General features: G+C 37.1%; 1 protein-coding gene across 4 annotated transcripts in view; it reads right to left on the reverse strand.

The window, feature by feature from the left end:
* MAP3K20 (mitogen-activated protein kinase kinase kinase 20) overlaps positions 1 to 14302 on the reverse strand; it is a 193374-nt gene that overhangs the window by 73339 nt on the left and 105733 nt on the right. For all 4 annotated transcript variants that reach the window (XM_017856968.1, XM_017856969.1, XM_017856970.1 and 1 more), the window contains 4 exons: positions 11620 to 11721; positions 6903 to 6968; positions 3805 to 3833; positions 3552 to 3689 (listed from right to left, as the gene is read on the reverse strand). In XM_017856968.1, coding sequence (XP_017712457.1) covers positions 3552 to 3689; positions 3805 to 3833; positions 6903 to 6968; positions 11620 to 11721 — 335 coding nt within the window. The remainder of the gene's footprint in view (positions 1 to 3551; positions 3690 to 3804; positions 3834 to 6902; positions 6969 to 11619; positions 11722 to 14302) is intronic.

Raw genomic sequence — 14302 nt, forward strand, 5'->3', positions numbered from 1 at the left:
TCTGTGATTGTTTAAATAAAAGTCGCTGGTGTTTATTTAAAACAAACAGAATGAGAAGAGGTCAGAATTAAATACTAGGTTGGTGCAAAAGTAATTGCAGTTTTTGCCATTACTTTTAAATGGCAAAACTTCAATTGCTTTGCACCAACATATACAGTCCTGAGTTCTTGTTTATAATTAAATTAGCATCTGTATACTTTTCTGAATGGAATTTTACTGACACAACTATCTGAGAGGCAAACCAACATTCCAAGCAAACCTTTCTCTTCAAGATAGTCACACAGCAGAAACTGTTTTAAAACAGACTCGCTGAAGTAGCATTTCTGTTTCCACCAGGTAAGGGAAGGCTGTAGCATGAATGCAGAACTGATATTCCACATCACATGATGGGGCGGACAGGTTCTGCAGAGCAACATCCAGTGTGTAAATACAGAGCAACACTGGAAACGCTCAGCGGCTGGTGGTCGAGTTTATTTCAGTAAGTGAAATTACTCGATAGGATGGTTTGTTAAGCATTTGTTAAATCCCTCCAAAACCAAACCAAGCAAAGGTAGGGTCAGCACACAAGCAGAGAGAAAAGCTAATCCACAAAGAGACGTGTTCAAGCCCTTCTACTGAAATGTGGTACATAGTTTCTTAAGTGAAAAGATTTTTAATAAAAAACACTGAAAATGTGCAGCTCCAGAAAGGTTTAATAGACTCAAACTATGTTTAAGAAATGGGGTCAATGTGGAATGTATGAAGAGATTTTAAAATGATACAGGAAAAAAATCCTAAGCTCTGCAAACAGAAGTCACCTCTTAACATCTTTTACAGTTTGTGTGTGAAAAGGAATTTGTGCTTGACTACTGGTACTAAGATTGTACTTCATCTCAGGAAAAGCAGAGGGGTGCATTTCACACCAAAGCCCTGGCAACCGTAAGGCTTTGAAAGAAGGCAGCATAAAGTTTGTTTTCATACATGAAATAATATTGAGACCAAAAGTTCACTCTATGTATAGTTGTGTCTTAAGGTCAAAAATTTTTGAGATAAGGAAATTCAAAGACTTGGGGGAGAATTTTAAAAGTAAAAGCACTGTATGTGTGTGGACTCATAAGTGCAAAAATGAACCTCAAAAGTCTTCTAGTTCATATAAATGTGCTGAACAATTTAAAAACTATAACCATCTACAGTAACTATAACCAACATACCTATATATATAACACCAACATACATGTTTATATACATTTATACACACATGCACATGAAAGGAGTGGGAGTGCTGGGCTCCTACTAAGCCACTCTGAAAGGTCAGCTGGAACACTGACTAAATAAGCCATGTTCTTAAGCCATGCTGCTCATCTTCCCAAGCCGTCTTGCTCCATAGAGGTTCCTGCAATGATGGCCTGCTGCAGAATATAGAGTGGCTTTTTCATGTCTGATGGGTTGTAAGAAATAAAAAACCAACTATGGCATCTATGAAGACTATGCAACAGAGTCTGTAAGTGGCCCGCAAAGCCAAAAAAATATATTATCCAGTCCTTTCTAGAAAAAGTTTGCTTGTTCCTATTTCTACAGGACAAAATGAGACGCCATTCCCAACAAGTAGGATAAGAAAAACTTAAATTACCCTCAGATGGTGTGTGACTCAAATAAATGTTTGGTTATAAATGAAGGAATGAATGTACTTTCACAAGAGAAAACAATCTTACAGAGTCTTCAATTGCTACAAATACCCCATTTTCAGAATATCCCACAGATGAATGTCTGGTGGTTAGAAATGTAGTAACATTTGACATAGGAGACTAGTTTTAGAAGCTAGTCTCCTCTGAAACTTATATTTTGTTTTTTCTTTTTTTCAATGAGAAATATTTGATCACTGTCTGTAACAGCTTATAGTCTTCATTCTTAAGAAACATCCAGAATCAAGGGATATCAGGTATTGATTCTTTTTCTGTTTTTGGATATCAGGTATTAAGCCTGATGTTACTGTTGCCTTCTGACCTTTAAAATTCTAGCCTTCAGCCAAAAACATATATTTCATTCTTGAAGTGATTTTTGTCAATAGCTAACAAAATTAATCTTTATTAACTTGGTATACATAGGATGTGTTATGATTTAGAAAGAGCTAGTCACTGAAACAAGTCCAAAACCTGTGAAGCCAGCATTAAATACCTAGAGACTGAATAAAGAAAAAAAAACAGGTCTGACAACGTGAATCTCCTCTTGTGTCATTGGCTACCACCTGCAGTAAGAAAACACAAAGTTCAGGATGAAGAGGCATGCTGATTTGGACCCAAAACAGACTGCTTCTTTACCCATTACTATGAAAATGCCTTTTTAGGAAGTAATAGTATAAATAGCAGGGCAGTATGAGATGTAAAGATAGGGAATTCCAAAACTATTTTGGACTTTTTTTTTTTTTGAGACAGAGTTTCACTCTTGTTGCCCAGGCTGGAGTGCAATGGCACGATCTCGGCTCACCGCAACCTCTGCCTCCCAGGTTCAAGCAATTCTCCTGCTTCAGCCTCCGTAGTAGCTGGGATTATGGGCATGTGCCACCATGCCCGGCTAATTTTGTATTTTTAGTAGAGACGAGGTTTCTCCATGTTGGTCAGGCTGGTCTCGAACTCCTGACCTCAGGTGATGCACCCGCCTCGGCCTCCCAAAATGCTGGGATTACAGGCGTGAGCCACTGCGCCCGGCCTATTTTGGACTTTTTAAAGAATACATAACATTTTAGGGAAAAGTTTATCCTCAACAAAAGGCAACAAATGAATTCCTTCCTCCAGCAAAGAACTCTCCCACTCCTCACTTCCTTCTCTCTGATAATGCAGGTATAACCTGTTCCTCAGGAAATGGCCCATCTCCAAATTCCTCCTCCAGGAGCTTCTGCTCCTTAACTGATTCATTCCTGTGGTCTCCATTCCTTGAGCACTCCACCCCCACATTAGTCTATTCTCTATGTGGCTCTGCTGTGATTCTTATGTAATGCCTTAGAGTCATGCTTCAGATTGTCACTGCTACTCTGAGACTGGCAGCAGACATGGACAAGGTCATCTGGCAAGTGCTAAGTACATTTTCTTTTGGACTTTTAGAAATTGATGAATCAGTTTAATAGTTGAGACTCAAAAGTTTCCTGGTAATTAACTCGCTTGGCAGATCTATTGGTGATTTTATACTGTTTAAGTAATCCATTACAATGAAGTCCTGTTCCAAATGATCCACATTTCCATTGAAATTACAGAGATAGTCTACAGTCACATTACCACCCTGCAAAAAGTAATTCTCAGGCAAAGTGGAGCCCAACACTATCTCGGGTTCCATTTAATTTGTTGCTTGTAAGTGGTGTTGGTTTCTTCTCAACACAGGACAAAATAACTCCGATGATTAAAAATGATTAAACATTTTGACAACTAGGAAGAGTTCTCCAGCGGTGCTGCTTCAGGCATTCCACCAGCAGTACAGTCTCAAATAAAAATAAAACCATGTTAAACTGTATCTCTCCTCTTCTCTAGAGTGTTTGCTTTTTGTATTTCCTTTAGTAAACAAGAAATGAGAAATGAACTCACCACACCATAGGAATATGTGTCACAAGTTTCTGACACAGGGAGACTTTGGATAACTTCTGGAGCCATCCATGGGAAAGTTCCAACCAACGACATGTGTGTTGTATGGTTATGGAACCGAGAGGCACCAAAGTCACAGATCTGAGAAAAAAGGGATCAGTATCAACCTTCTACTTATTGGCTAATTAAGGAATTATTAGTTATAAAAATCTACATCTGAAATTAACAATTTTTAAAGTAAAAGAAATAGTCCTACCTTCAATACTCCATCAGCAGCTATAACAACTAAAAAAGAAAAAAGGATAAATTATGACAATCATCTAATCGGTTTGAGCTGTCTTCTACTGAAAAAACCATAAACTTCTATTTCTGTCTTCAATATGGGATTACAAAAGGTGAAATCAATGTATTTACAGCATTGAGGATTTTGCAAAAGGGGGCTGACATTAAAACAAAAACTTAATTCCATCAGGTACTGATTTAAAAGGCTTCTGAGACATTTATTTTATCTAAATGCAGTACTGTCCAGTAAAAAAGGCACAAATTAGTAGTAGTTAGGAGAACCAAATTTTTACCTGGGTTCTGCCCGCATACTGCCAATGTGACACTGAGGTAGTCATTAGCTTTACTACTTCGTATTATATATAGGGTTTCCTCCCAACTGAGTGATAGATTCCATGATGAGAGAAACAAACCAACTATAGAGCCAAAGAACAATGATATCTATGTCAAGGGAGGTCAGATGAAGCTTCCTGTAAGAAATGATGTTTATGCTAAAACCTGAAAAACACAGGAGTTAACCAGAAAGAGGAGAGCTGAGGGAGGAAAGCAGTTTCCTAGGCAGAAGAGAGAGTCTATGCAAAAACTCAGGAGTAGACAAAAAAGGCATGGCAATTTTGGAAGGTAGGGGCTAGGTCAAGAAAAGCCCTTGTGAGAAAGAGAAAGCCAATGAACAATTTTATGTGGAGGGATGAAATGAGTAAAGGTGCAGAGGGGAGACTATGTCAGAGAAGAATAGACCTGGAGGCAAGGGGATCACTTTGCACTCAAGGTTTTGTGGTCCAGGAGACAGATGAGGACGCCTGTACTAAGGCAGTGGCAAAGGACAGGAGAAAAGTTGACCGAGTCAAAAAATATTTAGGATGTAGGATCACCTAGGCTTGATGAATGGCTGGTTATTGGGGGAGAAGGAAGAGAACTCAAGGATAAAATCAGATAAAGAAGCAACATAGATTAATGGTTAGAATAGGAGCTCTGGATTTAAATGGTAACTACTATTTATCTCATTTCTGGCTTGGGCAAACAGTACTGCCACTTGGTAAAGGAAATGCAGGGATGATTTTTCGGGGGTAGCGAGAAAATGAAAAGATTAATTGGGACATAATATATTTTAGGGTCTTAACAAATATCTATGTGGATGTGTCTAATCAGCAGACAGATATATAGTTTTGAAGTTGAGATCTGTTTTCGAGTGTTAACATGTAAATATGGCTTTTATGGAAGTGCAGGGATCAGAGCATAACAGGAGATGAGTCCAAGGATAAAGTTCTGAAGAACTGTTTCAGATGTTTCTTTTGTAAACCGTGCAGTGCCTTGAACATGATAGATGATCAATATTTATGAGTTACCGATGATTTTACCAAGGAGAGAAAATGAGCTTTGTATGATATAACATTTGACAATTGCCTCAGGGTAAACCTGATACTTTAAGTATTAAGCTATAAACTTTTATAAATAGAAATGTAAATATTATTAATTTTATATTCAGCTTTCTCATTATAAGATTAACAAGTGCTCATTAGAAAACTGCCACTATAAAATACATAACACAGAAAGTGAAACACTGGTTACCTTTCCAAGGGAAAAGAATTGCTATAAGTTAGTTCTGTATTCTTTCAATATGAGTGTATGTGTTTTTCTATTTAGTAACTATAACACATATAACTGTAACTTTTTAAAATGGGTACATTCTCCATTGTTATATAGTCTTCATAATGAAAGCATGGATAAATCCATAATTTAGTTAGTCATTCCTCTTTTGTAGAAGATTTAAGATATACTGAAGTCCAACAATATAGTTAAATTGAAATTCTGAGCATGAACTGAAAATTTACAAATTCATAAAACTGATATTTTCTACTACAGTCTAGATTATTTCCTAATGACTTCCTGTTAGCTGACCATATATCAGAAGTGCTTAGTTCCAGGAAGCTTATGTCTAAGAAGAACCAAAGAACGTGTGATAGCCTAGAAGAGGAAAGGACCATCAGACAGGGTTAAATTGGTGGGCCAACCTGGACTACTGATGAGTGGCAGGTGCCAATAACTTCCCTCCCCGCCCCCATCTCTTCACTCCCTGCTAAACACACACACACTCACACACACAAACCTCACAGTCCTGGGGCATGTGCAAGGGTACCTGATCGATTCATTCCCTGGTCCTCTTGCACTACTTGTCATCACTACCTGTTCTAAGGATCACACTATTAGCATAAACTCATTTTAATTAAAGATCTCCTAAAAATAGAGAGTTCTCTTCCTCCTTGCTGAGAAGGAGCATTTAGAAAGCATGTAAATAATTAACTGATATGAGGGTATTCAAAACAGTAGCAAACTCTGGTGTTTACTTTAGGTAGTTCTATAACCCTAATGCCTTTTTCAGATAACTCTGAAGTGACATAACAGAAGAAGCATTCTGTTACCACTCCTACTTGAAGGTAATGTCTAATCCTGCAAGTTATTTTAAAATGCTCACCCTCCAAATTATAAAATACAGGGCCATAAATAAACTTTAGAAAGTACAGAAGAAGAGAAAGAAGAAAAAGAGAGCCTTTACTTTCCAAACTTCCAATCATGTGGCTCATTTCGCGACCTACTCCAGGTAATACAGGCAGGACTGGCACAAACAATTCACACCATGCAATTCAGATGCAACAAGAACAAAATTCAAAATTGATAGTGCACAAAGCCACCTAAAAATAGAAGACTAAAAATATATGACTGCACACTTTGACACAGCAGTATCTCTTTTAGAAAATGATTCTAGGGAAATAATTAGGGATGCCTTGAAAAATTTGGCTGAAATAGTAAGCCCAACATTTCTTATCAGAGAAAAAATGTAAATAATTCAAATGTCCACATTCTGGGCTGTATTTATACAGTGAAATACTGTGCAGCTTCCTCAAATAATATCAAGGATTTTGTTATTTACTGACAGTAGAAAGGCTTCCATGGTATCAGCAGTGAGTCCAATAGTAGGTTACAAAAGATATGTAAAAGCATGATGCTCATTTCTACATGCAAGTGTATATAATTTGTAATAAAATAGGTAAAATAAAAACATAACTACATTACCATTTCTTGACTTGAGGTCTCTGTGAATCACCTTGACAGGAGCCTCCATATGTAAATAGTGCATTCCTTTTCACACAAGAAGAAAGAAAGTCCTATTAATATTTTTCAACATTACATTAGTATTACCTTTCATATTTTTTCAAAGAACTCAAGAGCAGAAACTAATTCACGTCTTATTCTTCCATGACTGATAAAATGAGAACAGAATATGTCTACATTAGTAACATGTATATGTGAAGTCAAATTTATAAGCTTTAATCTCTTAGAGATTAGGAATTTGACTGTGGGTAAAGCTAACTACTCAAAATACCTAATAAGGACACCTTAATTTTCTGCAGTCTGCATGAAAATAGTACAGTAACCACTGAAAGGCGTGCTCCACGACTAAGGTATTCCACTACCAACTATCTTCTAAATCTGCCAAAGTTCTGAGCAAAATTTGCGGTTTTCATCTGGTTGTCTGTGGTTACCCAGCTGCAGATTCTGATGTCCAGTTACCAAAGTTCTGGATGTCTATGGTTACCCAGCTGCAGCTTGGCTTATTTTCTCAGTACCCATTCCAACAAGACCTGAGAGTGGATGTGGAGTAGCAGTGGGGAGAACTGGGAGGATTAGTTATGGTTAGCGAACAATTTTATGATCTTCAGATAAAAAAAGTATATAGTAGTTACAAAATATTTCATTCCTTTCACAAGGATAAATCTTTGAGATAATCTGTATTTCAACATACTCCAAAATTCTTTCCATCATATTTAGGATGTAAATCAAATTACTTCAGTATATTGGGTATATATAAACTTTTCAGAGTTTTATTATTTTGAGTCAAAAATTATACTTTAAAGACAAATTTTATGGTTACCACCTTAGTAGTTTTTGACCCTTTCTGTATTTATGTACTGTCTACCCCTTTAGAATAAAAAAAGGATGATTTTCTACTAAAATATATCTTCTTTATTTCTCAAGTTGTCTTTTCTAAATAATGGCAGAAATAGCCTCCCCCCACCTCCAAATCAAACAGGTTTCTTTTTAAAATGAACAATACATTGAAAATGATTTAATAAGAGGCTTTGGCTTTTTAAAGTGTATAGAACATTTTAATTTTATAGAGGTTAATTTTAAAATCTCTTCTTCTTCTACTATTTTAATTATTGTATATTGAAGAATTGTGAAAGGACAAAGAAAATAAAAAAATTTAAACTCTTGCCTTTTAACGATATCACTGAATGATATTACTGAAAAGAGTCAAGTTAACACAAGTATTAGTAATTATGTGATCTTAGATAAGATGTAACTGGGATAAAGGAAATTTCTCTTCTGATACGAAGTTCCACATCCCTCAAACTGCAAAAATTCAATAGCTACAACTTGGGTAGCATTTAATAATCTATCAAATTCCTTAATAATTTTTCAGGTAGGAACTGTATAATTACTATTACTGGTAGAGATAGTTTCTACACTTGCTGACACGTAAGGATTTCAAAAAACAAGACTCATATACAAAAGCTTTAAATATAGGCACTTTTCTTCCTCATGGCAGATTATCATAAGCAAAAAGTACCATAAAGTATTTGTGTACAGTGCATAGTACACATTTAAATAATATTTCATATAAACAATAATCACACTCACATAAAATTCTATTTAATGTTTTTGTAGATCCATCTATAATTCTGCCTTATTTTTATTGCAAACAATTAAGAAGGCTAATACTTTCATCAGGTGTACATTCAGGGTTTCCTAAAAAAAGAGTTGACAGGTATAACTGAGGAGACTTTTGGGGAGAATTGGAATGAGTGGTGACCATTTTGAGACTGGATTGGAGTTTATCTGCTTTAATTGTTCCTTTTAAGCATTGCTGATTGACTTGCAGCACTTTCAGATATACTTGCTGGTCCACCCTCCATTTATCCTCACATCTAGAAAGAAGAGACCCTTTTTTGCTTTGAGGAGATATTGTCTCAACAGCAACGATGCTGAGCAATGCCTATTTCAAAATGCATGAATCAACCTTTACTTAAAATAAACTATTCATTTTTTGATTTCTCAACATATCTTTGCTCCAGTGGATTCAACCATAGGTCAACCCAAAAGGTACACAGCTGAATTTGAAACAGAATCAACAAAAATCAAGCCTTCCTACTTAATCTCTTAAATTCTTAAGTTCTACACACAGCTTTATCAGAGAAAGCTGAAGTCATTCCTAAAGCCCTGATTTGTTTTCTTATGGGCCATCTTTAAAGGATTTTTTAAATGTTAAGTATTACTTGTGTCCATAAACATACAAGCCTCTTCTCTGCCTCACTCTTCTCACCGGAGGTGAAACACATTAGCCAGACAGGCAAAAGGGATTTTATTAATCTGCAGTTTTGGATACCATCGGGGACCCAAACCCATTCTCTCCTTCCCTATTTTTTTTTTGAGACAGAGTCTCGCTCTGTCACCCAGGCTGGAGTGCAATGGACCAATCTTGGCTCACCACAACATCTGCCTCCCAGGTTCAAGTGATTGTTCTGCCTTAGCCTCCCGAGTAGCTGAGATTACAGGCATGCGCCACCACCATGCCCGGCTAATTTTGTATGTTTAGTAGAAATGGGGTTTCTCCATGATAGTCAGGCTGGTCTCAAACTCCTGACCTCAGGTGATCCGCCTTCCTTGGCTTCCCAAAGTGCTGGGATTACAGGCGTGAGCCACTGCGCCTGGCCTCTCCTTCCTTATTTTTAACTCTGGTGCCAGTTTGCTATCTAATTCTTTTTTTTTTTTTTTTCTAGACTGAGTCTCACTCTGGCTGGAGTGCAGTGGCTTGATGTTGGCTCACTGCAAACCTCTGGGGCTTGAGCGATTCTCGTGCCTCAGCCTCCCAAGTAGTTGACTACAGGCGAGTAGTGCACCACTACGCCCAGCTAATTTTTTGTATTTTTAGTAGAGACAGAGTTTCGCCTTGTTGGCCAGGCTGACCTCAAACTCCTGGCCTCCTCAAGCGACCCACCCACCTCGGCCTCCCAAAGTGCTGAGATTATAGGCGTGAGCCACTGCACCAGGTCCGGTTTGCTACCTAATTAATTCTATTCCTTCTCTTCCTTGCCCTTCTGATGCAGAGCACTAGCACTCTCCAGAAAACACCAAGAATGACTCAGTTGATGTGGAGCCAAGAGACTTACCCCTCACTCGGGATGATGTGGCACGTGCTTAAGGGGGTGCAGGGAGAAGAGGTTCTTAGACTGGGAACCAGGTATGCTTAAGTAGAGCACAGCAGGAAGCAGAGTGACTGACGTTAGCTGATTTGTTTGCTGTCTATCTATTCTAAGTGCCAATAAGTAATGACACGGTTGTAACTGGCTGAGCACCCTAAATGCAAATGTGTGTAAGGCGATATGCTGTTAAGTTAAGGACTACCTATATATGCATTTACATTATTGAAGGGTATTTCCACAATGTTGCAGGCAGCTCCTAATCAAGGCACATCACCTTGCTTACACAGAGCTGGTCCTTGTGTTCTACTGACAAGAAGAGAAGTCTCTATGATGTTACATGAAAATATCTTTAAGAATATGAAGTTTCAGTATGATTTGAGATGCCCGATGCATCAATACACAGTTAAGCAAATTAACATAGCTAAAGTCTCAGGCACACTACCCTAAACACAGAGCTTATTATTTTTATAATGTAATGAGGCATCATTCAGCAGCAGCATCTAGCATGAAACTCAAAAAAAATTTTTTTTCACTTTTCCTATTTGAAGAATTTGGTAGGTGTCGATGAAACTTAAAATAGACAATTCCCCAAAGGAAGTACTACTACTTTTGGAAGTCACACAGTGAAATCAACGCATGAGTTGCTTCCCTTACTGAGTGCTAAATCACATTATATTTGCTTTGTAAAGAGATGCTTGTAGAGAATGGAGTAGTAAAATGTAAAGGAGTTAATTGCCCCAGGAAAATTCAGACACAATTTGTAGGGGTTGCTAGAATACAAATATAACTATCAGTGTTCATTATTTAGATGAAGTTGTTTCCAAAGCAACTCTGACAGTTATAAATAAAGCCCAGAAATGTTCAGTTAGGAAAATGGAAAAAAAAAAAAAGATAAAAATAAATGAAGTTTGAATTGCTTTAGAAAGCATTCATCTATGCAGGAATGTATGAGAAAAAAGACCTTGTTTAGGGGTTTGGTGCATTAAAAATATTTAATTTCCAACAGCAATGCCTAAGTAAGTTTACATTAAATGTAAAATAAAATCTGAATTGCTTTTACGTGGCAGGACAAATAAAAATTATTTTTTGCAAGTGGTTTCTATTTTTTAGCATATTATATATACAAAATGAGTAGAACTAATTCTACAATAAATCATGTTTTCTGGATACTGAGTCCAAGTAGAGACTTTCAGAACAACAGAATTATGATTTTTCCATTTAATGTGTCAAGCAAGCTAGTCAATTATAATATCACAAAACATGACAAACATGTCTGCCTTGAAGCTACAACTAGATTTCATGGATAGAAATAAAGTAGAGAAAAGAGAAAGTGAAAAGGAATTCAGGAGTGGAAAGACAATGACCTAAAATGTTATCTGTACAATCAGCTTTGGAATTCTTACTACTTTTGCTCTGAAAAAAGAACATCTAAAGACAGAATAAAACATTTTCTGATGGTAAGTCCCCATTTCAGGAGGGGAAAATGCATCCTACCAATTCTGTAAGAATATACCAAATATTATTACCTTTGGCTACATCAGTGGCCCAGGTCATAATGTGATCCATATCCATCTCCTCACTTCTATTACTGTTAATGTAATCATAGAGTGATCCCAAAGAAGCATATTCTATTTTAAAAGGAAAGATAAGCATATAATTAAAATCAAGGTACATTTCAGAAATAAGACTTTATATTTTCATTGAGAAAATACATTAAAGAATTTAACAAAAGACATCAAAAGTATATAAAAAATTATTCCATGTTGTGGTTTCTAAAAGTTAATGTCATCCTGAAAAATATCTGTCAAACACAAGACCAGTAACATACAATGAATAGTAAACTTCAGTTGAGAATCAAAAGCCATTTAGCTGGAACTGAGAAACACGAAGAGGTGTTGGAAGAATAAATTTGAAACAAAGGTATGTATGCAAATAGATATTTCTTTAAAAATTGTTATTCTTATGAGATAGATATTAAATGCATAAATCAGACAGCTTATATGACAATGCAAACAAATCAATCATTGCCGCATAAGGACTTGGAAGAGTTCTCAAAATTTAAGCATAAAAGGTCAAAAAAGTGAGAAAAATCCTTTAAAAATGAAGTATAAATTACATACCATAAACTCACCAGCAATAAGTATATTATTGGATGATTTTTAGCAAGTTCATAAAGTTGGGCAACCACCACCACAATCCAGTCTTAGAACCTTTCCATCATTACAAACAGTTCTCTTGTGCCGGTTTGCAGTTAATCATCACTCTCACCCCAGCCCTACAATCTGCTTCTTCTCTCTACCAATGTGTCTTTTCTGGATAGTTCATATAAACAGAATCATACAAATTGTTCCTTGTGTTTGACATCATTCCCTCAGCATAATGTCTTTTTTCTTTCTATTTTTTTTGGAGTCAGGGTCTCGTTCTGTTGCCCGGGTTGGACTGCAGTGGTGTGATCACAGCTTATTGCAGCCTTGATCTTGGCTCACTGTGGCCTCCACCTCCCAGGCTCAAGCAATCCTCCCACCTCAGCCTCCCAAGTAGCTGGGACTACAGGCACACACCACCATGCTGAGGCTGATTTTTTTTTTTTTTTCCAGTAGAGATGAGGTCTTGCTTTGTAGTCTAGGCTAATCTCAAACTCCTGAGCTCAAGCAATCCTACCTGTCTCAGCCTCCCAAAGTGCTGGGATCATAGGCTTAAGCCACTGCGCCTGGCCGCATAATGTTTTCAAAGTTCACTCAAGTGGTAAGTGTACAAGAAGACTTCATTCCGTTTTATTGCTGAATACTATTCTGTTGTACAGATATACTACATTTGATTTATTCAGTCCCCAGTTGATAGATATTTGGATTGTTCCCAGTTTTTGGCTATTACGAATAATGCTCCTATGAACATTTGTGTACATGTCTATGTGTGTAAATATGTTAATTTTTCTTGGGTAGATTTCAGGACTGATATTGCAGGGCCATATGGTAAGTTTATGCCTAACTTTTAAAGAAACTATCAATCTGTTTTCCAAAGAGGCTGTACTATTTTATATTCCTGCCAGCAATGTATGAGGGTTTCAGTTTCTCCACATCCTCACCAATATTTGATATTGTCTTTTTTTTTTTTGAGAAAGAGGTCTTGCTATGGTGCCCAGGCTAGCCTCAAACTTCAAACTCCTGTTGTCAAGCAGTCCTTCCCTGCCACCCTCTGCCTCACAAGTAGCTGGGATTACAGGTGCATGTGACTGTGCCCAGCAGTACTGTCTGTTGTTTTGATTATGGCCATTGTAGTGGGTATAACACTAGTGGTATCTCACGGTGCTTTTAATTTGCATTTCCCTAGTGACTGACGAAGTTGGGCATATTTTATGTGCCCATTAGTCCCTTTTATATATTTTTAAGCAAAATGTCTATTAAAATCTTTTGTCCATTTTTACACTGGGTTGTTTTATTGAGTTCTAATTTTTTTTTTAGTTTTAGATACAAGTCCTCTGTCATATATATGATTTGCAAATATTTTTTCCCAGTTTGTCATTTGTCTTTTCATTCTCTTAAGATCATCTTTCAAAGAGCAGAAATTGTTAGTTTTTATAAATTCCAATTTATCAACTTTTCTTTTATGGCTGTGCTTTTGGTATCATTTGTAAGAACTCTTCTGCCTAACCCCAAAGCATGAAGATTTTCTCCTATTTTTCTTTTAGGAGTTTATAGTTTAACCCTTACACTTAGGCTTATGATCCATTTTGTGTTCATTTTGAGGTATGGTCCGAGGTTTGACTCTAATTTTTTTTGGCATATGAATTTATTTTTGAGACAAGGTCTCACTCTGTTGCCCAGGCTTGAATGCAGTGGCACACTCTTGGCTCACTGCAAGCCTCAACCTCCTGGGCTCAAGCAATCCTCCCACCTCAGCCTCTCTAGTAGCTGGGGCTACACGTGCACATCACCATGCTGGCTAATTTTTTTTGTATTTTTTGTACAGACGGGATTTTGCCATGTTGCTCAGGCTGGTCTTGAACTCCTGGGCTCTAGTGATCCTCTCGCCTCAGCCTTCCACAGTGCTGGAATTACAGGCGTAAGCCACCGCACCTGGCCCTGGCATACGAATTTCTAATTGTCTCAGCAATCAAAGACTGTCTTTTACCTAATTGTCTTGGCATCTTTGATGAAAATCAATTGCCAATCAATGTAAGGCTTTTTCCCTAGACTTTTAACTGTGTTC

The sequence above is a fragment of the Rhinopithecus bieti genome, unplaced genomic scaffold (assembly GCF_001698545.2).
Source record: "Rhinopithecus bieti isolate Rb0 unplaced genomic scaffold, ASM169854v2 scaffold_43749, whole genome shotgun sequence".
NCBI lineage: Eukaryota > Metazoa > Chordata > Mammalia > Primates > Cercopithecidae > Rhinopithecus > Rhinopithecus bieti.